Source organism: Chelonus insularis, unplaced genomic scaffold (genome assembly GCF_013357705.1).
Source record: "Chelonus insularis isolate UGA/USDA-ARS -01 unplaced genomic scaffold, ASM1335770v1 contig_94_pilon, whole genome shotgun sequence".
In the NCBI taxonomy this organism is placed as follows: Eukaryota; Metazoa; Arthropoda; class Insecta; order Hymenoptera; family Braconidae; genus Chelonus; species Chelonus insularis.
Window position 1 is genome coordinate 3,802,357 of NW_023276783.1, and position 24,694 is coordinate 3,827,050.

General features: G+C 28.7%; 2 protein-coding genes across 2 annotated transcripts; one reads left to right on the forward strand and one right to left on the reverse strand.

Moving 5' to 3' along the window:
• The first annotated feature begins 523 nt into the window (after nt 1-523).
• LOC118072656 (ribosome biogenesis protein WDR12 homolog) lies at nt 524-2,927 on the forward strand. Its single transcript, XM_035092690.1, has 8 exons — nt 524-800; nt 933-1,018; nt 1,113-1,323; nt 1,407-1,547; nt 1,664-1,910; nt 1,978-2,224; nt 2,298-2,430; nt 2,504-2,927. The coding sequence occupies exons 1-8, from the start codon at nt 733-735 to the stop codon at nt 2,634-2,636; spliced, it is 1,266 nt and encodes a 421-aa protein (XP_034948581.1). The 5' UTR covers nt 524-732; the 3' UTR covers nt 2,637-2,927.
• Nucleotides 2,928-8,968: 6,041 nt separating this feature from the next.
• shep (alan shepard) lies at nt 8,969-22,628 on the reverse strand. Its single transcript, XM_035093305.1, is given in 13 exon segments — nt 8,969-10,044; nt 11,115-11,257; nt 11,335-11,427; nt 11,518-11,712; nt 11,999-12,090; nt 12,093-12,148; nt 12,243-12,400; nt 13,369-13,374; nt 15,035-15,126; nt 15,411-15,469; nt 15,567-15,781; nt 15,923-16,246; nt 22,002-22,628. Coding segments are annotated over 13 exon segments (1,524 nt in total). The 5' UTR covers nt 22,062-22,628; the 3' UTR covers nt 8,969-10,013.
• Nucleotides 22,629-24,694: the final 2,066 nt, after the last annotated feature.

The window sequence follows — 24,694 nt, forward strand, 5'->3', positions numbered from 1 at the left end:
AGTGGAAAGATGATTTTTCACCGTTTCCATCGTTGAATTAAAGTTTACAGTTGAAACTCATTTCAATTTTGAACTTGCCTCGACTCGGGTGAATACAACACGTTTCGTTTCTGGTCGAAACACTCATGATTAAACTCGATTCTTTTTTTCGATTCGCCATAGGTGGAAACTATGTCATTGTTAATACGTAAAATAATGCAACATAATCAATAAATAGCAGCTAGTAAATTAATAGAAAATTTATCATTATAAATAATGTATTGTATACAATAAAGTATTGTATATGTATATAATCTAGTTTAAATGATTAATATTCAAAGTTAGTAATAAATTGATTTAAATTACGCGGGTACATTAACTATTCAGGAATAAAATAAAATAGGGATATTTTTTACTACGCTCCTGAATCGTTTCACCAATCATATTAAAATTATTCTCTTCATGACAGCGTCGACAACATTTGTGACGAAAATTGAATAAAAAATAACCTTTTGTTGATAAAGTGTTTATTATTAAATAGTGAAAATTAATAAGTTATTTTATTTACATTTGTTACGAAAAATTTTTTATTGAAGATTTTTTATTTGAATTTAACAATTGTTGATGTTTCACATCACTAATGAATTTATAAAACGAATAAATAGAAAAATAGAAATTTTTCTACAGAACCGCGTGGTTGCTATGGACATTATTTATTAATTTTTGTTTATAAAATAAAGTTATAATTGCAAGATGACCAGTATAGGTAATGATGGTGATGCAGCACAAATGCAAATTCGCTTTGTTACAAAGCAAATACAGTAAGTATTTCTTGAAAATACATAACTCGTTTTTAGGTTATAAACTCAGTATTATCAACAAACATTTACAACTTTAACTCACTGTAAATCGAAATAATTTTAAATACTAACTAATTTTCATTGATGTTAAAGATATGCTGTGCCTGATTATCCACTTTCTGTTTCAACTAATATTGTTGCTAATGAGTTGAACACATTAGTCAATGAATTATTAAAAGGTAAAAATTTTATTTATATTGTTTTATAATTATTCTATAAAATATAATAATAAATTATATGATAAAACTCATTTTAATAATTTTTTTATTATAGAAACAACACAAGATGTACGAGAAGTTGAGTTTGATTTTCTTGTATGTTCTGAATTCTTAAGAACATCCCTATTAGAGCACATCAATATACGAGGTGTTTCAACTGAGAATATTATCGATGTAGAATATTTAGAAAAACATCCACCACCAGAACCTAAAGACTGTTTGATTCATGATGATTGGGTAGCAGCAGTTTCTGTATCTGAAAAATGGTAAATAACATATTTCTACTTGAACAGTTACTCCTATTAAAACAGTGCTCGTAATTTTAACTCCAAATATTTAATCATATTAGGATTCTCACTGGTTGTTATGACAATACTGTACACATTTGGACATCTAAAGGGAAACATAAATTAACTATTCCTGGCCACAGTGCTCCAATAAAATCTGTTGCTTGGATATCCATGGATTCTGAAACAGGCATATTTGTCAGGTATATTTGAAAAATTTGACATTAAGTTTAACATTTTTATTGATATAATTCAAATAACTTTCCATATTTTAATAAATTGATTTTTATTATTAATGGAAATTATTTATAATTTTCAGTGCATCACAGGATCAAACAGCAATCATTTGGGACTGGAACATTGCAAGAAACTCAGTGGATTGTATCCATATGTGTCGTGGCCACGAACAAGCACTAGAATCTGTTGGTGTCAATAAAGGAAGTGGAGTAATGGCAACTGGTGCTTGGGATACAATGATAAAAATTTGGTCAACAGCAGCTGACGATGAAAGTGAAGATGGCGAGTCGATGAGTAAAAAAATGAAAACAGATGGAGGAAAAACAAGGGTATGTATTTCCTATAATCAATAGATGATATTTTGTTATTAGCATTTCATTATTTATTTTTCTGAAGACGCCACTCAGAACTTTGAAAGGTCATAAAGAAGCTGTAAGTGGAGTTGTTTGGTCAGATAAAACAGAAATAATTACTTCTTCATGGGATCATACTCTCAAAGTGTGGGATTCTGAATTAGGAGGAATTAAACACGAAATTCATGGTCATAAAAGCTTCTTTGATGTTGATTATTCAGATTTGTCACGTGCTGTAATCACTGCTTCTGCTGACAGACACATCAGACTCTACGATCCGCGATCAACAGGTTTGTTATAATTTATAATTAAATCACTATATCTATGTATATGACTAGTGAATTTATGTAAATTTATTTATAGAGGGATCTGTTGTTAAGACAACGTTTACTTCTCATACTCAGTGGGTTCAAACTGTACGTTGGTCAACGACAGACCAGAATCTATTTATTTCCGGAGCTTGCGATAATTGTTTAAAACTTTGGGACACTAGAAGGTAAAATATTCGAATTACAAGTTAAAATTCAATGTAAAAACAGTATTAATTATATCAAATATTATTTTAATAGTTCGCGAGCACCATTATATGAACTTTCTGGTCACGAAGACAAAGTACTTTCATGTGACTGGTCCAATCCAAAACTCATGGTATCAGGGGGAGCTGATAATACCGTCAGAATATTTAAATCAAGTTATCAATAATTTTGTTACATGCTATTTGTAATTAATTTGAATATAGAAAAAAACTTTATAATGTTAAATCTTACTTTTGTCTATTCACAAAAAATTATTTAATTTCAATTTTCTTTAGATAAAATATAACAAATCTATGAAATACTGAATAATCCAACAGCTGTGTTTATTTGAAGGTGAAGAAAATATTTTTATCAAGAAGAAAACTTGAAAAGTTACTCAAATGGACATAAAATGTAGACTTTTTAATGTAAAAAAATGGAGAGTAAAGTATAAATAAAAAATGAAATCCTCAGAAAACATTTTTTATTGATTGAAAAAAAAAAATAAAATAAGGGAGAAAAATAGAGAAGAAATTTTGATTTTTTTCTTCATTCATAAAATCTATTAACCTATTTGATATACTATTCTCTAAGAGTTTATTATTATCTAATTTGCGCTAAGAAAGTATTTCTTCATTAATAATATAACTAACAAAAAAAAAAAGGTCAAGTAATAAAACTTATTAACTTGACAGGTCTTCTTAAGTTGGCATTATTTTAATGATGTTTTAAAAAAAAAAATTAATCAATAACTCAACTATGTCGGTTTCATTCGTTTTCTCTCTTTCGCACTCGCATAAATCTTCAAAAAATTATTTCACACAAAGACTAGCTTTTTAGTTAAATAATCCAAAATAAACTAAGGGCACTTTTTCAATGGCTTATACCCTTATTATTATTCAAATTTCATGAAAAATCTAATTCTGATTGCATAAAACACTTATTTTATCTTAAAATCTTCATAAATTACATTTTTTTTATTTTCTTCTTTTTTCTTTAATTACAGCACCTATTAACTTCTAAAGATTTTCTAAACCTTATCTATGACACACTTGTCTTAGTGTCTAATTTACTCTTGTCTCATCACAATAATTTAATTGAATTTATGTAATAAAAATTATTATTTCAGTATATTAATCTGTAATAAAATTAATTAACTCGCAATCAAAAATTCTGATTTCTCATATTTCATCCTTTTTCAAAATGAAAAATAGACTAAGAACCATCACGAGGACAAAAAAAATACAAAAAACATTTAATTAATTAATTAACAAAATAATTAATTAAATGAATATTTTTTATGAAATAAGATAAAAATGGAGGCGCATTATAAAATATCATCAAAAGAGCATTCCTTATTATTTTTTTTTTTTTACTTTTTTCTTTCTTTAGTTTTTTTTTTTCATTTTTTTGCGTTACTACAATATTCTATTAGTCATCAAACTTTCAAAACGTCTTTCTTACTCTCATTAAAATCTCTCACACACTCAGCTTCGCAGTTATTTACTTTTTTTGACAAATTATTTAAACAATAATTACGTAAAAGGACTGTACAAAGAATCTCTCAAAGAACTGTTCTTGTTTCCTCTCCAACAAACAAAATGATAAAAAGTTAATATTTTAATATCAGAAGAAACAGAAACAAAGTCTTTTTACGACTTTTTGGGAATCTGTAAATCTTCCCATTGTTATTATTTTTATCATTCTTATCTAGTATAATAAATTTTAAGCCGTATTCTAAAAATCGCCTCCTTCTCTCTTTCCTTATTTTTTTCCTTATCTTCACACACACACATACACTCACACACAATCCATCATTCCTTTTCATCTTAAACATTACTTCAAAATGTTTTATTTTCAATTTTAATTCCTTAATCAATTTCATTATTTTCAACTAATATTTCTTAACCTAGGGACTACGTCACAACGGACTCTAGAGCTACAAAATGGGCTTTATCACTTAATCTAACTCATTAGTATGTGTGTCAGTTTTTAAAGTGTACGTTTTGCTTGGCTTCTTCTTGTCAGTGTGTGTGAACTTCTTATCACTTCATTCACACTCTTATATTAATTATATGCCTAAATATTTTTTCCATTTTTTTTGTTTTCTTTTCTAGCTAAAAAAGAAGCTTGAAGAATAACTTTCAACGAGCCAACCACACTCTTTTGCATATCTATAAAAATTACTATAATCAAAACAGCCCAAACACCAGACTCGCGATAAGCAAGCAAAACTTTAGATTTTCCTTGCTAAATTGTGAGTTGAACGATTTCTTTGTAAACATCACGTATTATACTACAGATTTAATTAATTAATGTTGTAGAATAATAATAATTATTATTACAATATATATATAATATGTATATATATATATATATACTATTTAATATATTCATTCATTAATCATTATTATATGAAAAGCCAGTCAGTCTTAACGAGTTTTACGGTGCCTGGACTGAATGATTACATTTTTTTATACATTATGCCTGCCTCGATAATGCTCCATGAGTTTGTTTTTTTATCCCATCAATTTTGTTAAATTCTTGTTTTTAAATATTTTTTATATTAATTCTAGTTATCAAGTCACCCTCACTAAGTTTGCAGCAAAATATCCTGGATGAGGGACAACTTGAGAAGCAAAAAATCTACAAGGAGTAAAGAGGAGGAGGCAGTTATAATCTAACTACATTCTAATTACTATCTACTTAAAAGATATCTTACATCTAGACACTTTTTTATTTTTTTTTATTCTTAATTTTTTATGCCTATAAAACCAAAATTTGGTTTTTATTTTTTTTTTTTGCTTTTTTTCTTCTCATCTTTTTTTTATCAATAACTATCCTAATTCCGTAATTCAACACCTAACTACCTACACTTCTCAACATTTTCCATCGTTTTTATCTCCTGTACAATAAAATTTTTCATCAACTTTATCAATCTTTTGTTTTTTTTTCTCGTTATTTATTTTTTTTTTTAAATCATCATCCTTTTCATCTCCTTCCCTTATCATTTAATTCATTACTTTATTTCTTTAGTTTGTTTTTTTTTCACTTCTTATCTTACGATTCCAGCCGAAGTTTTTCCTTTTGTTCAATACGTTTGGTCATCGCAGTTTAATATTTTAGCTTACGTCTAGCTTAGTAAAAGTATCTAGACTTTATAGTTTCTGTAGGTTTTTTTTTTTTTAATAAAATTCTGGAAAAAAATTACGATTCAATCACATGATTTTTATCATTTTCTTTCTAGTTCCTAGTCATTTGACATGCATTTTTTTTCTTAAAAACTTGTACGAAGACCCATATAAAGTTTTTTGTTTCAATTATTAAATTGTAATTTTTGCATCTATTACTGAAAAAAGAAACTGCTTTTAAAACATTTATGAAAAGTCCTAAGATATATGTATATATACATATAAATATATTTATATAAATTTACTTCAAGATTATATTTCTATTGATAAATTTCTATTTTAATCAATGAAACTAATATAAATTAATAATGTTTCTTTCTTATATGTATAATCATTTTTATATAAAAATTTAAATAAAATACTTTTATATTTTAAAGCAGTTCTTACCATTTAAATGTAATAAATTATTTAATAAGAAATAATTTACATTCTGTTATAAAAAAAATAGTTGACATTATTTTATGTAAAAAAAAACAATTGTGTTATAATATTTATCTATAAGTTAATAATAAAAATCTCGATAAATTAAATTTATTGCATAATTTTTTTTCTCAAGAAGACTTTTTGTTTTCTAATTCTAAAAGTAATTTCTTCTTTCAGTATTCATCCTAATTCACATAAAATTGTTTCCTTAATGATTAATTAATTAAATCATTGACTCTTTTTTACATCTTCTACATTCCTCCGCCATCTTTATCATCATGTACTCAAAGTGAGCTCGATAATCAGTATCTTAAAAAATAGTTTTGACTTTTTTAAAATAAGTTTTCATGTTCTTCTATCCTCGCTTTTTTCTCCTCTTTAATTATCTTTCTTTACAGTCAATCAAAGTCTCTTTTTCTCTTGCTTTCTTCCTTACATTCAGGCACTCTCATACGTTTTTATTTCATTTCATTATCAATCATTTTTTATTTGCTTTCACGAATTTGTCCTTCCATTCATACACTATCATTCTTACTCTTCGAATTATGATGTACCAAAATAAACTAAATATATTATTTACTTCAAGTTTCAACAGTGTAAAAATCTTCCATCCTTTAAGATGACGCTTTTCTTGAATAATTAATTAATTATATTATTATTAATTAATTATAATAGTACAATATTCGTTATTGTAATATTATAAAAGCTACAAGTAGTGTTTCCAATTTCATTATCATCATCATCATCATCATCATCAACACAATCCACATATACACTCATAATTATCATCCTAACTCCTATCTTCATAATCATTACTTTGTCTTAATCATTTCTAGACTCTATCTAACTATTTAATCGGTCACATGTGTCAATAAAAAGGTGTGCGCGATGTTTAAAAGGTTACACATATCGAGTTCACTAGGTAAAAAACTCTGAGAACTCTATTTTATTTGGTAGAAAGCTTTTTTGTGGCTTCAATAAATTTTCTTTTTTTACTTAAGAATCTTCGGCTGAAATCCTTGGCTGGATTATGAAGACTTTTTTTTTATCATATTTAAACAAGTTTAAGATTTTAGTAAAACGAGATAGAAGAGATTGAGACAGAGAAAATAGAAGATGTGAAAGATGAAGAATAGGCTTTCAAATGACTTGCGATGTTTTCTTCATTTTCTTTTTCATACTTCTCTTCTCTTTTTTTTTCTCCTCATCTTATTCTTAGTTATGCTCTCTATCCTTTCTTTCTTTCAACATTACGCCAAGTGTCAACTTAGTTTCTCTAAATTAGCAATAAATTAATTTACATTTTTTAACTAAATATCGCAATTATTCATAATTAATCATTCACACATTCTCACAAAATTACTGTCAATCTCGTTTATAGTCTCGCTGTAAGTTGCACAAAGTTTTAGTATTTTATTTCAATTTGATTTCCTCCGAAGACTACTTTAATAAATCATCATAAAATCTGCATTAAACCGCTTAAAATTCAAATACAATTATTACTATTTTACATAGTGTGAAAATTGAAATTCATTATAATCTTGATAAATTATTGTTCAATAAAAATATGTTTTTTTTTCATCAACATTGATTATCAATTGACATTTTTATTAAATATTTTTAAAAAAACTATTTTTCTATTATTTAGAGTTAGTTTAACATTTTTCATTTTCAATTATTTATCAAAAAAATACAATTTAATGCAAATTTTACTTAAATACTCTTTTCTTTTATCTTTAATATTTGTGTCTTGTGATATTTCAAATCATTTATTTAAAAATCCTATCTCACTTTCCTATTCATCATTGATTCGATTTTTGTTCTATTTCATGGCAAAAAGTCTACATGTACAAAATCTACGTCTTCTTTTTTCGTTTTATTTAAATATAAAGAAATAAATGTTATTTTATTCAACAAACGACAATAAAAAAGTTTATAAAAAAAAATAAACCTCGTAGCAACTAGAGAAAAATTGAAAAATTTGCTCGAGAGTCATTCTTTGTTATTTTAATGATTTTAATGATGTTAAAAATATATTATAATATAGTACTTTTGTCATTCATTTTTTGTAAATTTTATCCTTTGTTTTTTTTTTTTAATTACTCCCAGAAATATTTGTAATAATAAAACCCCCCATTTTCTAAGTGAATTATACTTTGGAAAGGCACGATTCTAAATAAAAAATTGTGTTTTGTTAATTATTGTACAGCCAAAAAAAGATATGACAATTTTTCTTAAAGATTTTTTTGTTCAATAAATCTATTTTTAATTGAGTTTAAGATTCAATTACTAATAATTTAATTCTCAAGCAATTTAACACAATAATTCATCAATTATTTATTCCATGGATCATCATCATTATCATTCTGTTAAATAAATCGTTTATGAAATCGTCATTATTTTGTATGTTTAAATGATTTTCACTTTTATTTTTATAATTATTTGTGGTCAACATCGTTCAGTTTATCGAATGGAAATAATAAATAAAACAAATTATATAAACGGAAGATAAAAAAAAATAAAAAATTTATCGTCTTTGAGAAGAATCAGTAGAATATACGCGCTCAGTTCTTTTTCTGGAATGTCTGAACGTACGAAAAAAGAAAATCTGTATTTGAATATTTTACTTTTCTCATATTTCCCTAGAGTTTCAACAGTGTTCTGATAAAGTGTAGAAAACATTGAAATTTTTAATATCGTCCATGTAACTTGTGAAAAGTGTTTTAACAATTTTATCTTTTTCAATGGACTATCATAATATTATATCAGCTCTCAGACAACAACATCAAATGGACAGTAAAATGTCAATAATTAAGACTGTCATTGTCCCTGAGCTTGTTTTTTGTCTAAATGTCTTGGGAAGAATTCATTTTTGTAAATTTTCTGAGCAGCATCATGATTATCATTTTTTTTTGTAGTTTTTATCGTTTTTATTCCCTTTTTTTTATTTACTATTTTTAATAAAGTTTACAATTTCTTACACTCACTTATTCACTCTCACAAATTATCAATCATTCTAACGCTTAAAATTTTCATTCACATCTATTATTTGCCCGCTCAAAGATTTTTGCAATTTCAATCTTTTTTTGTTTTGTTAAATGTTTGTTCACACTATCAAGCATTTTTCCGTATCAACACATGTCACTTTATCTCTCTCTCTCACGCTCAGACTTCTTAGTGAAGTGATTTGTTTAAATACCTAAATTTATCCTGGAAGCCTGTCCCGTCAACGTGTGGCTCATTCTCATTATTTATCAATGATTTTACACAAAGAAAAAAAACATCATTGGCCCATGGAGACATGATATCTCCAAGAATTTTTTTATAACATCACGTACTTTGTTTTTTAAAACATCCTTATGAAAATTAGTTTAATTTGGCGCGAATGAATTATGAATGATGACATTTTCGCACCATAATAATAGTTGATTTTTATCGTCAAAGATATTTGTAAGTCATCATTTATCTACTCGTTGCAAAATATCAGCTACTTTCACCCTACTTTATCTCCTGTTTTTATTTAATTATTTTTTTAGATAAAATGTATAAAAGATGGCTGGCAAGTCAATTATTATAGTTTCTTATCGTTTTTCATTCTTAATCACCTTTACACTCTTCTCTAACTGTTTATTAATAATTTTTATTTTTTTTCATCTTCACTGCAAAAATTGTGAGGAAGAATTCATTTCGTAAATATTAATTTGCATCCATTTCTCATTTGCAATTTTTTCGCTCACTCGTTTTCATAATTTTCATTAACACTAAAGTTCCATTTTTTGTTTTTATGTTTTTTTTTTTTTTATTTTTTATTTACGTAAATCTCTGTTTTATTAAATCATTTTTTTCAAACTTATGCGGTCGCATATTCATTTAACGTTTTACATCACCTTTTTCTTCTTTTTTATTTTTTTTTCTCCCTCGCTTTTTTACATTCTCCTCTTGTCACTGCTTTAACTTATGTAACCTTCGCCATACTCGTACCTGGAGCAAAAACCATCAAAAATAACATTAGAATTTTTGATAGTTGTTAAAGACAAATATAATTGACTTTCTTTTATAATGAAAAAAAGTGTCTCTGTCTAAAAAATAATAGAAATTATTCGGTGCAAAAGTTTAGATAAATCTTTGATTTTTCGTAAACTCAATGAATAAACCGAATAAAAAACTTAAAATAACAGCCATTTTAGGTAGAGATAACTTTTCAATTTAGTCATTTATTTGATAATTTTTAATGATTATAAACTTAATTGTTTCAAAATGTTTGCAAGATAAAAGTTAGTATACATAATTTTTTTTATCAAGATGAAAGTTAATTTAATTTATTAGATTTACAATTATTATGAATTGTTTTTAATATATTTCACTGTATATTCAACCAATAATATTTCCAAAAATTATTTAGGAAAAATTTGATGTAGTATTCATTTTTATGATTATTTTCACTAAAAAACACGATATTATACAGAATTGGAATTATTTATTGATTCATTGGCCAAATTTACAAAGTTGAAATAATTGTTTTTTCATTCGTCACGTTGATCAATTTTAAATTAAAAAATTGCATTTATTTTATTTATCATTAATTTTAATATTTATATCAGTCGTATATAAAAAAAAAAACATTCCTCATTCTTATTCAAACCATTTGTAAAAATGCATATCCATTCAATGTCATTATCAATGTCAATCCAAATACATTAATAAATAAAAAGTAACGTGTCAGAATTGAATTAACAATAAACGTAAAATTTACAAACGCAGTGTTTCTTAATTTCGTTATTGTATATCGTTGTCCTTTCATTAAAAATAATTATTCTATTTCACAATGGAATTCTTAAAAAATGTTTTTCCTTTAAAATATTAAAAAATTAAAAAAAAAAAAAAAAATATTAATCAATAACTAATATTAAAAAACAAAATATAAAGCTTTAATTGTTAATTCGTTAAAGCGAAAAAACAAAATTGCGTCAATGAAAGGATCAAACAAAATGAATACAATTCGTAATTGTCTAATAAACTAAATTTAACCGAACCTATATAATGTAGCCTACTTGGGCTGCTGAGCCTGGTACTGTTGATAAGAATCATCAGGTGATGCCGCATTGCTCGTTTGTTCAGAATCGCCCAAAGGCATGGTGTGAATGATGCTGGGCGCCGGATAAGGATAAGGGTACGGATGTGGGCTAGCAATATACTGAAATTAAAAAAAAATATTCATAAAAATCAACGTTTTGTTCTTTAAAATACTATTTACAAATAAATAATACTTACGGATCCAGTCCCAAGATGAAGCGCCGACATTCCTGTAGTTATTTGAGGAATCATGCTATACTGTGGATTACTGGGATCAGCTGAGGGCATCATCTGCATTAAAAACAAAAAAAATTCAATGTCTTCAATTGTCTACAATCAGTCTTCAAATAATGAAGAACCTTGGTGAGGCTTAAGACTCACGTCAACCTGTTGCATATGAGGAGGGCCAGTTTGTAAGACGTATGGAGTAACCCAAGGTGCTCCTTGAACAGTGTAACCTGGCACAGCTTGACCATAATGACGACTGTACTGAGCAAGGGTTGCAGCTGGAAGCATGTGAGCTGTTGGCACACCGTTTTGACCCACTGCGCTTGCGTCATAATTAATAGCTATATTCTTTAATAAAATTACAATCAATTATCATTTCGAAAATTTAATTACCTCAATTAACATGTTTGTTTAATTGTTCCATTTCATATTGAACCATCTAAATCTATACTTTATAAATAAATTAAAATTTAAAACGAATTCTCTTTAAATTCATTATTCTAAAATTTGATTGACATAGAAGAAATTGCTTTATAAAGTTATATTTTATAAGCTTAAATTTACGTAAAAATTTCCATTATTTTTAAGTTACGAAATGAAACAATTAAAATACTTCAAGTAAAACAGAAATTACCTCGCCAGTTTCACGCCATAATGAGCTTTTATACGGTTTTTTCTTGTTACCACCATCAGCAAATTTAACTAGAAGTGGATCTTTCGCACCCTGAGAGCTTTTCCATTAAACATTTGAATTATTTGCTCACATTTTTCCTTGGACTCCATCCTAAAATAATCAAAAAATTTGAGTTACATACTGCACAGTAATAATAACTAGATTTTACTATCAATAATTTATGATTATAAAGGTAATAATTTACCTTGCAAATCCAACTCCTTTACTGTGTCCAAGTGTATCACGTAATATCCGGGTGGATATAACTTGTCCATGCTGTGCAAGTAAAGACTCCACATCATTTTCTTTAAAGTTCAGTGGCAAATTAGCAATATACAGATTGGTTGGATCCTGCTCCTGTTGCTAAGGAATGAGAAAAAAGATCTATGCAAAATGATTTGTCAATTTGTCAATAATAAATTAATTATTAACATATATAAAAATATTTTCTACATTATTTTAACCAAAAGAATACGCATTATTTAAATTGTCACACTAAAGTTTAATATTGTATGAATCAGGTCATAAAATATAATCTTCAATTGATATAGGATCAAAGTTCAATCTTGAATAAAAAAAATAGAATAATAATAAGGCTTATAAAATAAAATATATATACATGAAAAGACAAATAGATACAATGCGTATTCTTGATGCCTCCATTGAATAAAAAAACTATTCAAGTTATAATTAAAATTATTTGTATGATTTAAATAAATAAGCATGATGATAAAATATAATCTTTGTACATGTTATAAAATATAAAATCGTTCGTATAACTGAAAAAAATAATTATTCAATATAAAACATGAATTATTTACTTAATGACAAAGAATTTAAAAAAAATTCACTACAAGAGATCTACTAGATAAAAAACCAATTAAGCTAGATAATCAATTTGTTGATCATTTTTCTAATTTTTGGACGCACGCAGGAAATTACAAATACTTTTTTTTCGTTATAAATTTCTTGTCTGTTTAACTAATTTAAAAATAGGACTCGACCAAATTTTCAGATAATTTCACATGCTTCATGGCATTAATTTAAATTATAACATTCTTTATTTTACAATAAATCTCGATGTTTATTGATCATAATATTAATTCAAATTTATAAAAACTAGTATTTCTATTATATTTTTTTTCTTTTTTTTGAATACTAGATAATTAATAATTTCAATAAATATCATCAAGATTTATTATTTGATGTAATTTGTTTTTGAGTATTATTCGAATGTCAAATAAAAAATTAGAAAAAAAATACTTTACGAGAATAATTAATCAATCAAATCTACTATTACTTGAGTATACTTATACTTTACGACAATTTACTTCAATCTTGCGAATGCATTAACACAAAAACAGAATAAATAATGAAAACATTATGGTATAAGCCAAGCTGATGGCGTTTTTTTTGTTTTTGTATGATTAGAAGTACAATAAAGTACAGTTTGCTTATATAAAGTGACTCTGTTATCACGTACATGACTTACAAACGATTCCTTCAATTAATTTACACATTTTTACATCCTCATAAACCTTCAATAATTTTTTTTTGTTCCCCTCCCTCAACTTTTATATTTATATTAATCCATAACATCAATTTATCTACTTTTCTATCTGACCTCAAACATATACACAGCTAACAAACTATTCAATCATAGCCTTTTTACATCAATTATTTAAAAAAAATATTTAACTTAATTATTAATTTAAAAAAAAAAAAAAATAAGAATTTTTAATAAACATTGAATAATTATTTAAATAAAAAAAGTATTGAATGAATCGTAAGCAGCCAAGGATTAATTATTTTGTACGTTAGGCAAGAATAATTGCATGTACACCGAAGAAATAAATTAATAAAAATGATTATATTCATATAGCTAATCAATGTTTACTGGTTAATTCAGTCTTTTGAAATCATATCACATGCGTTTTGATACATCGTCATAGCCTGCCGGATATGTATATATGTATAAATATGGGTTACCCCGTGTACTTCGTTCACCGTAGGCCAGGTTAGAAGAACCATTCCTTTTTAGTTAGTTATTAATTTATATTCGTCCAATTCAATCATATTAATGTCGAGATAATTACTTTGTAAAATAGCAGAATGACAGAGAAACAGATTCAGATAAAGAATAAGTTTTTTAGAACAGAAATAAATATATAAATCTATTTCACGTCTCACTATGTATATATAATATTTTGAATTTATTCATTCATTTCCTCTTTCTCTATTAAATTATCATTATCATTTTAAAATATTTCTAAACATTGTATATTAATTACTATTATCAATTATGCTTGTAAAATAAAATTTAGAGACATCAATCTAATATCTAAATAAGATACTATGCTGCCATACTTCGAATATATTAATAGAATTTTTTATTTTTTTAGATTATGGACTTGAAATGAAACTTGGATGTATGGCAGATGATTCATTGAATAGTTTGGGGTTTATCCAGAAAAAAGTGTCTTTTTTTTCGTTGATGAGACGCGATTAATGTCGTTGAAACTCTAATAGCAGTTAAATTAGCGCTTTGTGTTTGGCCGAGGTATAGCAGCAAACATTAATAGGTATAAAAAGTCAAAATGACGGTTGGTGGAAAAAAAAATAAAATAAAATAAGAAAGAGGATAAGGAAAAATTGATTGTGATATCGAGGATCAGGAATTACTTGATATTTCATACGAAGTGCATTCTCGCACAAGTTGGGGCGAGAGAAATCATAGGTAACAGGATACAATCTCCATGACCGCGAAGAAGTCGATGTTGGTATCCGGGAGCTGGTTTTGATAGATTAAAAAAGTAAAAGAAAATAAAAATCAAATGATTAGATGCTGGAAAAGTAAAAAGAGAAATAGAGAGAAAAAGAAGGAGAGAAATAAAGATAGAAAGAGAGAGAGAAAGGTTTACTGTTACTCTGGTATTACTGTACTTGCATGCACAACCAACGTACACTGGCCAGTCTATGATGCAACAAGATACCCACTTTCGCCATCTGTGCTTGGATGCCCTTGGCGACCAGTGCTTTCACAGCACCCTCAGCCGCCGTCGGTGATTCAAAGTCTACAAAGCCATAACCTGGAACAATTAAAAATATTTTCAACTTTAGAAAAAAAAAAACTTTCTGTTATTGATATCAAACTTGTAGTAATTTTAAAAGAAGAATTTAAAGACTTATCAAAATAATGACTCTGAATTCTCAATTATCAAAAAAAAAAAAAAGAATAATTATAATTAATATAAAGATTAATTGAAACTTATTTCATTTTATCATTTAGAAATAATTTGACAGTAGGTAAGGTTAAGTGATGGAAAAGCAAAATAATAAATTAAACTGAAAAGTGTAAAAGTCAACTAAGTACCTTTACATTTATTAGTATTTTTATCGAGGATCGCCTTTGTAGAAGTGATATTTCCGTATCTGTAAATTAGAAAAATATGTTGTAGATAATAATTTAAAAAAGTCCCTAGGGGGGAAAAAAATTAATTAATAAACGAAATAAAAAATCATTACTTACTGCGCGCACATACTAACAAGATCCTTATCAGTGGTGTTTTGATTAAGACCACGAATATATAAATTTGTTTTGGACAGCTGTTCTGGCTGTTGGCCCTGCATTGCGTTATTACTCAAATTTGTGCTGATTGTACCACTTTGACTACCAGTTGCACTGCTAGAGCTGCTACTCGTATTAGCTGGCGATGATGCCGTTGGTACTCTTTGTCCACCATACTGAAATATGATAAAAATAGATAAGGAATTTGTAAAAAATAAATAGAAATATATATTTTAGGGTAAATAATGTTTATTAGAATCTAGATATTCCTTTCTGGTGAGACGTTTTAGAAAATGTAAATAAATAAAGGGACTCACGTTAGCATGTTGCGCATAAGCAGTAGCGGGATAGGCAGTTGGTGGTAGCTGCTGAGCACTAACCGGCATCTGCGCGGCCGCGGTTGGATACCTCGTGTATTGCGGAAATGCTGCAGCGGCTGCCGCGTGGGATGGCGCAGCACCCCAAGCACCAGCTCCACCTGCCCGATACTGTACAGGGTTTCCGCCGCGGGGAGCACCGCCTGCACCTCCTTTTAAACCATGTCCTGCTGTTGGTCCTACGCCCACGCCAACACCGGCTCCAGCGCTACCCGCGCTACCGTTGTTTGCGCCTGCGTATGCTGGCCGAGGTCCATTTGTTCCCTGAAACATCGACATTCATTTTTACACATCATCATTGATTAACTTATTTATTTCATTAATATTTTACCAACTTATTTTTTTTATCAATTTATCATCATATCTCTTCCACCTTGACAAATAATAAAACTCTCTTAGGTCTCTACACATGATAAATATCATCATATCCATCATTTTACAGATATTAAATTTTTCTTTTTACTCCAAATACTTTTTTACACATAAATTCATTAGGAATAAAGTTTAATTAGAAATTTAAACATTTTTCATTGTTTGATAATGAATACTAGACGTAACAAAAAGTAACTATTGAAATGGAAGCCTTGCTAGTAAGTTTAGTTTACATTGCATTGAATATTATTACGAATAGATTTCATTTCAACTACTTGCTTAGTTTTTTCATTTTTCTATTTAGAATAAGTACTAAAATATAATGCATCATTTCTAAATATATCTAGAATAAATGACTTTTTCATGTCAGATTTTTAAATGACAAGGGTCAATAACTGAAAGTAGAGATATGTGTACTGATGAATACTACTATTTAATAGTACTAGAAAATTAATTAAATGTCAAAGCACTCACTATCTTAACAGGAAATAACTTCCTGTTATAACATCTATATAATTTTTAAATTCTTTATAATCAACTCTTGATTCAGAGTACATTAAAAAAATATCTATTGTATTGTTTAAATAATTAAACATACTTGTGATTATTTTATTGAAACATTTTACCAAGTAAGGTCGTTGATAAGTGATGATAAAAGAGTCTATCGAGACCTTGAAATACTGATAAAATGGTCAGTTAGGTCAGGTGAAAAATTGATAAACTTGATGCAAATAAGTTAAATGCATCCAGAGTATCCTGAGTATTAATTTTAAAATCAAGGAAGCAGTTAAAGAGGTGGATGATGGTGACAAAGAAAATGGAGTAATGGAAAAAGAGGTGTAGATGTGGCTGGCAAAACCAGTCTCAGGGATCTCTTTAGAGTCACAGCAAGCAAATTCCATACATTCCTCAGGTTCTTGCCTTGAAGAAACGCACGCGTACATATATCACGTGCCTTATTTGTTTCATTTCTCATTACTTCAATATGGATCCAAACGTTTTAGCAAGTTATCACGTGCTACGTTAACGAGAAAGAGCTAAACTATAAGCGGATAATCATGAAGAGCTTGTGAACATGATCTTGGTCACGTATAACATCCCAAGAGCTAAGTGCTATTGAGTCATTGACAATCTTCTGGATGAATGGAACTTCATATTGATGTTTGATATGTCAACCTTCACTTTTTTTACATGTTTCATCAATACTCTATCTAATAAATAACAAGTGTGTTCAATATAATGGAGAATGATGATGGAACAAGTAGATTAATAAACACTAGATATTCCAAATGATGATTTTTGATTATTTGAATTATCGATATGTTAATGATGGTAATTAGAAAGATGGTGGATCATTAATTTTTTCAGATCATTTCTGACTTGACTGTTAAATTAATGTATGTTATAAATGGTATTAAATTATGGATAGTTTTTTAAAAATAAAATAGAATATTTGTGACATTTTTATGGAATAATACAAATTGATCTATTGAATTATAAAAATAGTTTCATCCTAACATTGTTACATTTGTATTTCTTTTAGCAACTGATAATGTTGATGATTCTGACAGCATAATTAATCTTATGTACAAGGTTAGATCTTTTTAGTAGAGCCAAACTAATTTCATAGGAAGGTTAATAAGATTGTGTAAATTTGTTAATGAATTTAAATTATTCCTACTCATTAACATCTGCATTGTTAGTTTGACAATTTAAAGAATCTCCAATCACGTCCGGTTTAACACTCAAAACATTCAAAATTGATAATTTTGAATGATTATTTAATTAATGATCAACATTTTTACTAATAAATATATTTAATAAAAATACGAACACATGAATAAATTAGTAATAAAAATTAATTCTTAAAATTATTATTCAAAATGACTTACTACTAATATAAAATGATTTAGTTAATTTATAGCCGTAAAATGTAAATTTAGAAAAAAATAACGTATGTTGAATGAAAGATAATCATATTTCTAGATAAAAAGTATTGAAATACAAAATAATAACTATGACGTAAATCGTAATCTGATTCATTTCCGACCAACATATTTATGTATACAAGTTGATGAAAAAAAAAAAAATTGTAAAAAAGTTTGTTTAGTAGTTTATATTATCATTTTCCTCACGATTTTTACAGATAAATGTATTTTTTAAAACTAAAATTTTAAATATTTTAAAACAAATACACAATACTTGCATTAATAATAAACTTTTGAATAAATTGTAAACCAAATAGGTGATAAAAACTTTTCTCATTATCTTTTACAATAAAAAAGTTTCACTTAATGTTATTAAATTATGAAAAATGCGTTCAATATATTCTAAGAAAAAATTACCATCAATAACATATTCAATAAATTAGCTGCAATTTATTATTTTATTATCACAAGTATAATTTTATCAATTCAATAAAATTATAAATAATTTTTAATAAAATTTGTTTTTATTTAGATTTGTACTAATTCATTCTTTATTACATAATCTAATAAATAATAAAACATTAATTATTTTTCAAAATTGTTAATTAATTTTAACAGCAAACAAAATAGAAACAAAAATTTTTAATAGGAAGTTGAATAATCAGAATTCAATTATTAAATTAAAATAATTCATTTAATAAAAGAAGGAAAGTAATTTAAAATATTAAAAATCTATGACAGAAACTTTCTTTGACCTGATACCAACAATCTAGTTGATTTAGCTTAGCATCATCTTGTAAATTATTATATTCACTCAAAAAACATATAATGAATCCAATAAATTACTTACTATTAATATGTATTTTATCTTAATTAAAAAAATAAACAGTTCATCACCAAAAATATTTACTCAATACCGAAAAAAACTGGTTATAACAAGGAATTTTTGAAACAGCCGGCAATACAACGGGTGCAGTAGTGGCAGCATGTCGCAAATACAAATAATCGATATTCTTGCACCGCCTACGCCGGCTAACCTAACCCTTCTATTCGCGTCACTCCTCTCACGGATTCTATTGCCTTCAGTTTCCTCAACCATTGCCCTTCATCTTTTTAAATTCATCTTCATATATTTTTAACTCACTTCAACCTTTCATTAAGTATCTTTTTCATTATTACATTATATTGAAAGTGTAAAATTCAATAAAATACTTGGCACAAGTTTTATACATTTTTCAAATCATTTCATACTCCAATCAACAGAATTTTTCAATTTATTTTTAGAATTGATTTTTTACTGTAAATTCTTTAAACCATCCAACATTTTGCTCTATTCAAAAAATATGATAAGATATTTTACACTATTGTATTTAATTAACAAATAAATATCAGTATTATATATTTTATAGTTGGTTTTTATTTTAAAATTACAAATTAAAAAAGATTTATCCAAAAATAATAGTTTTAATTATGAATAGTCTAGTAGCCAAAACTTCAAGCCCGATCTCATTAAAAACTAAGTTTAGAATGAAGATAAAACTGAATTACTAATGAAACATTGAATGTTTTAATGATTCGAAAGAATAATTTATTTGCTTTAATTAGCATAAATATATTGTTTGAAAACATAATTCATTATCGAAGGAAAATAGTTACACAAAGCATGATCATTAAAATGGGGACAAAAGTATAAAATCAAACAATAATGGCATTTAATCTTTTTTGATAAATTGTATTTGTAATTTTTCTTTTTCAAGTTCAACAGCCCCACCCGAAAGTCCTTCGACCTCACGAGAGAGGGGGAGGTAAAATTTTTCCTCTTCACAGTTCTCTTTTCTCCCTCCGTTCGTGTCGTCCTCTGTTCCTCCAGTCACCAGAGACAATTTTCCCGCAAAGGGTATCGATCAAGGCCAACGTCCCTGATGCCGTCAAACGCATTACCTCCACCCATCAGAACATCTCGAGAGGATATCCAAGTGTCAACGTGGAACGTGCGTATATGGCGGACAAACACGAGTAAGAGAAATGAAATGAGAGAAGAGAAAAAAAATAAAGGGATAAGCTTTATATAGTAGGGATTGAAGTGAGATATGTAGAGAGGCACGATATCCGGCATGTTGAGCAGAGAGAAAGAACCAAAAAGAGAATAAAAAAGGAGAAAGAACCATCTACACGAGACCAATACACAAGAGAGTCCATCTTGAAACGCGAGCAATCGAGCGAACAAGACCGGCCGGCATAGCAAACTGCCTTGGCCTTCGGGAAACAGACTGAGAAAAATGAAACGCGTTGTTCGAGTTAAAACTTTTATCTTTTTCTTTTTACAGCCAGAAGTCAACATTCTCAACCAATTCACGTGTACTTCAACACTAGATTATCATTACACAAAATCAAATCACTTTATCGCTACAATACATATAACTAATTCATCAACTCCAATCCAATTTAAGGACACAAAAAATTATGACATTTTATTGAATAAACATGTCTCGAGATAAAATTCATCGAAATTTTAGTTCATGAAACAAAAAAATTATCAAATGAGTCTACACGAAAAAATATTGCTATCATAACAAAACGTATCACTGTCATGGCGAACTTGCTAACCTCTATTTAGCTCAACAACAGTATCGAAATTGTGGCGTAGCATTGCTTTTACAAGAATTCGTGTCGTCCAAATGTATGACTATTATCACAATAAAAATAGTGATAGTAACCAAGTACTTATAACAATACTTGGTACAGTACTGATGTATGTAAATATAATTTCATCCATAAATAACTGTATATTTAGTCAAAAAGTTGTGATGATATTGGAAGAATGTTTAAGGAATTCATTGAAGAAATAAAGCGTAACTCGTAAGAGAAATGTGCAGTTACTCTACAAGAACGTCAGCAGGTCAATCGCAGACATCCCGTCGATTTGCACAACACGCCCGGCGAATTCTTTAGTCACGTGACTAGTACGTCGAACGCCGCCATAGCTATTGGATCAATCCATGTGCCACCTCTCTTTCTCTTCACTTCTATCCAACGAGAAAATATCTTACAGTACGAATGACTGAAACCTAAACAGTGAAATAGAGGGAATGAGACAAAGACAGAAAAAGAGAGAAGCGTCAATAAAGTACTTCCTCGGCGTCCAAACTCGTTCCGTGTGACCGGAAGTACCGGTACTCATATTGACCCCCCCCTCCCTCCTGCCATCACAATAATCAAGACTAAAAGCTTTATTTATCCGCGAAAAAAGGGACATGTTATATTTCCTATCTTTATTTTTATATTTATCGTATGCATAATGCTAAAAGAGTCACTAGATGATTCAAGATTCGCACCTGTTTGCTCCGCGAGAATTCTCGTACAGATTCACTTGAACACAAGAGGATTTGCGTGTGTTCGCGCTTCGAAACCAGACGAGGAGAAGGAGCTTCCACAAGTGATGGTGGGAGAATAGAGAGAAAGATAGAACTATGAGTATTAGCAAATGGCAAATGAGAAGGATGAAAAATAGAGGGGTAAAGAGATTGGGTGGGACAGTAGACGCCCCGCGGCATGCTGTCAACTACGCCGGTTCCGTGACGATCTATCGGCCATCGCATGCCTTCATCAAAATATGCTCATGGAAATCCCCTGACTAATTGATTGAAATTTACCAAAAACATCACCATGATTTACTAGTTGAATTTAACGTAATTTTTAGTATACAATATTACACTTACCATCATCTTGTAGTTAAGTTTTCTCGGCGCCGTCGCGACATTTTCCATTCTTACGGACATTTTGCCTGTCGTTAGACGCAGCTGGTTGATTTCAGGGTGCAGAAACTTGCCGACGATATGTCGGTGACGATTGGGACGACGTTGCGATTATTTAATAGAAAAGGAGAAATAAAAGGTGTTCAACTTTTGCACTTCACGTTAAATAATTTTCACACTCTCACACAATCTAGGGCCGGTGAGAATCACTTAGGATACACACAATCCTCTCAGGGAAGCTCTTTTCCTCCTCCCGATTGATGATCACGTTGCTGGGAATTTTTGCAAAGCGATGATTGCTCGAGTGACGAGACGGTAGGGAGAGGAAGAATGCAGATATCAGGCGATAAGGAAGGAAAGAGAGAGAGAGGAAGCTACCAAGACTGAGGGTGTGTCTCTCAGGATTCTTCTCAGGTTTTTTCAATCACTTGCAACGTTTTATTAATCCTTTTTTTATCCTAAATTTTTTACACACATTCGAGACACTAAAATAAAGAGCTTCTTGTCGTCACGAAAACACTACAAATCACACACTAGCGTATAATCTCTTCACTCACTAATGCTCTTTGATTTACAAAAATAGAATGTTTCGTTTCTAATAAATAATGTACAATTTATTTGTTAATTAATATTTTTCGTGCGTTTTAAATAGAACGAGAGAGAGAGAGAGAAAGAGATAGAAAAAGGGAGAGAGAGAGGAAAGCTCTTAGTTACTTATTTTATTCATCTGATTCTCTCTACAAAGTTGGACTCTCTTCTCGATATATTTCCACCGCGCACCACTGTATCGTCCGTCGTTCCGTGTTCCTCCTTTGCCTCAATTTTCTTGGTCGTTTCTACTTCGTGTTCCTCCACCTTGTGTCCAACAGCGATAAATAACAAGACAAAAAATGTTAATTAGCTTCAAGTTACTGTATAATTTATTAGTTCAAGTCTTATATGATTATTAATTCACTAAACCACCGGGGTTTGATGTGAATTTTCTTTCTACAACTCTTCACTATACGACTCTACTATAGCCGTCCGTTTGGGACCCGGCTGTAAGACTTTTCTCGTTCTTTTTCAGTCGTTTATCCTCTCCCTGCTGCTTTCACGGCATACATGTACACTCACACACACACGCTATCTTATTAAATACTACGCGACGAACGAGATCACCCTTCAAATTCGCGAGTAATTGGGAAACATTGGGTGATGTGGTGTTGTCTTGTAGGTAGAGTCTAAGCTACTGCCCGGCGAGATTCGCCCATCTTTGCCGAAACTAAGCGTAATGACCGGGCGGTGGCGTCACTGTAGCTACAAAGTCGGTTACATTTACAAAGAACAATTGTCAAAAATAATAATTATTAATATTTAAAAATATAGAAAAATTCATTTAAAATATTTCTTTATGCTAAGGAAAATTTTTTTATAGAATTATTGCTTGTAAAGAAAGTAAATAGAATTAGAAAAAAAGAAATAAATATTTTATTTTTTTTTTCGTAGATTGGTAAAATCGATCGAAGCGCCATCAGTCAGTTGGTACAACTGTCAGACGAAAACGAGAGACCACTCACCCCCGCACAACATACGTACATCTCTTTCTGCTCTCTCTCTCACTTTTCTGTACCTTCTCTTTTGCACTCATATGCACTATCATGTTTCGAGAAGTCGACTAAATTCTCTGGTTATCGATCTTTACTATTCTCTTTTCCTTCCTTCCTTCCTTCCTCTCTACAAGCAGAAATAAAGTACCAGCTTTCAGAGAGTTCGTGAATGAATGTAGTTTCTAGTCAACGTAACCTAGCTACAAGAGAGCCGCGAGTAAAGAAAAAAAAAATTAATAATGATCGATTATCGATTATACATTTTTTCTTTCGATCTTCCTCGTTTACTTGAGACTTACTCTATACTCAGGGACAAGGTCAAGGCCGTTAGTTGTCTTATGTGTACATTCACACTCCTTTTATTTAACCTCTTATATACATATGTAACACACATGTACACGATTTGAATTATTCACTCTCTACATCAAAATAAGAAAACCATCAACACCTGGTCGTGAGAAATGTTTCAAGTCTAGACTCCCTTTGTCCTTGAGATTTAATTATCAATTTAATCTAGAAGAAGGTACCTTTTTCTAATATATTACTTGAAGGTTTCAGTTAAAAAGTGAAGTAAATAGAGAAGTCTTTGAACTGTTTTAAGACGTCAGTCAATAGAGATGATGAAAAAATTAAATGTTGGAGAAAACTTAGCAAAATAATATGATGAACAAAAATGACCAAACTACATAGCTGGGTCAAAGGAAGTCAAGGCTGATCGGTCAGTTGCCTTTTGCATATTCCTTCAAAAATAGATTCTAAATAATCACATGCTAAATGTAAGTATAATTACTCTAGTTAATCTTTTCTTCTCAACCTTATTCTATTCGTCACGCTTACAGAGACGATGCAATGTACTAATTCAATTAACTTTTAGATATTCGAGCATCGATTTTCATTTTGTTTTCACTGACTTCATCTCTGCTAGCCTTCGTACCAAGTACGAAAATCAAAAAATCAAGTGAGTCTCTTTTTATTTCCATCATTATTCATAGTCATATACTTTTATAAGTCTCTTGATGAAAAAAAATATATTCGAATAGTAAGTAACAATTATTTGTAAGATGATTATTG

Bases quoted from the DNA above. Each gene is read 5' to 3' on its own strand.
- LOC118072656 (XM_035092690.1), top strand. From the start codon at position 733: ATGACCAGTATAGGTAATGATGGTGATGCAGCACAAATGCAAATTCGC. The intron at 1,548-1,663 runs GTATATTTGAAA...TATAATTTTCAG, and splicing joins GAAACAGGCATATTTGTCAG to TGCATCACAGGATCAAACAG. The intron at 2,225-2,297 runs GTTTGTTATAAT...ATTTATTTATAG, and splicing joins CTACGATCCGCGATCAACAG to AGGGATCTGTTGTTAAGACA.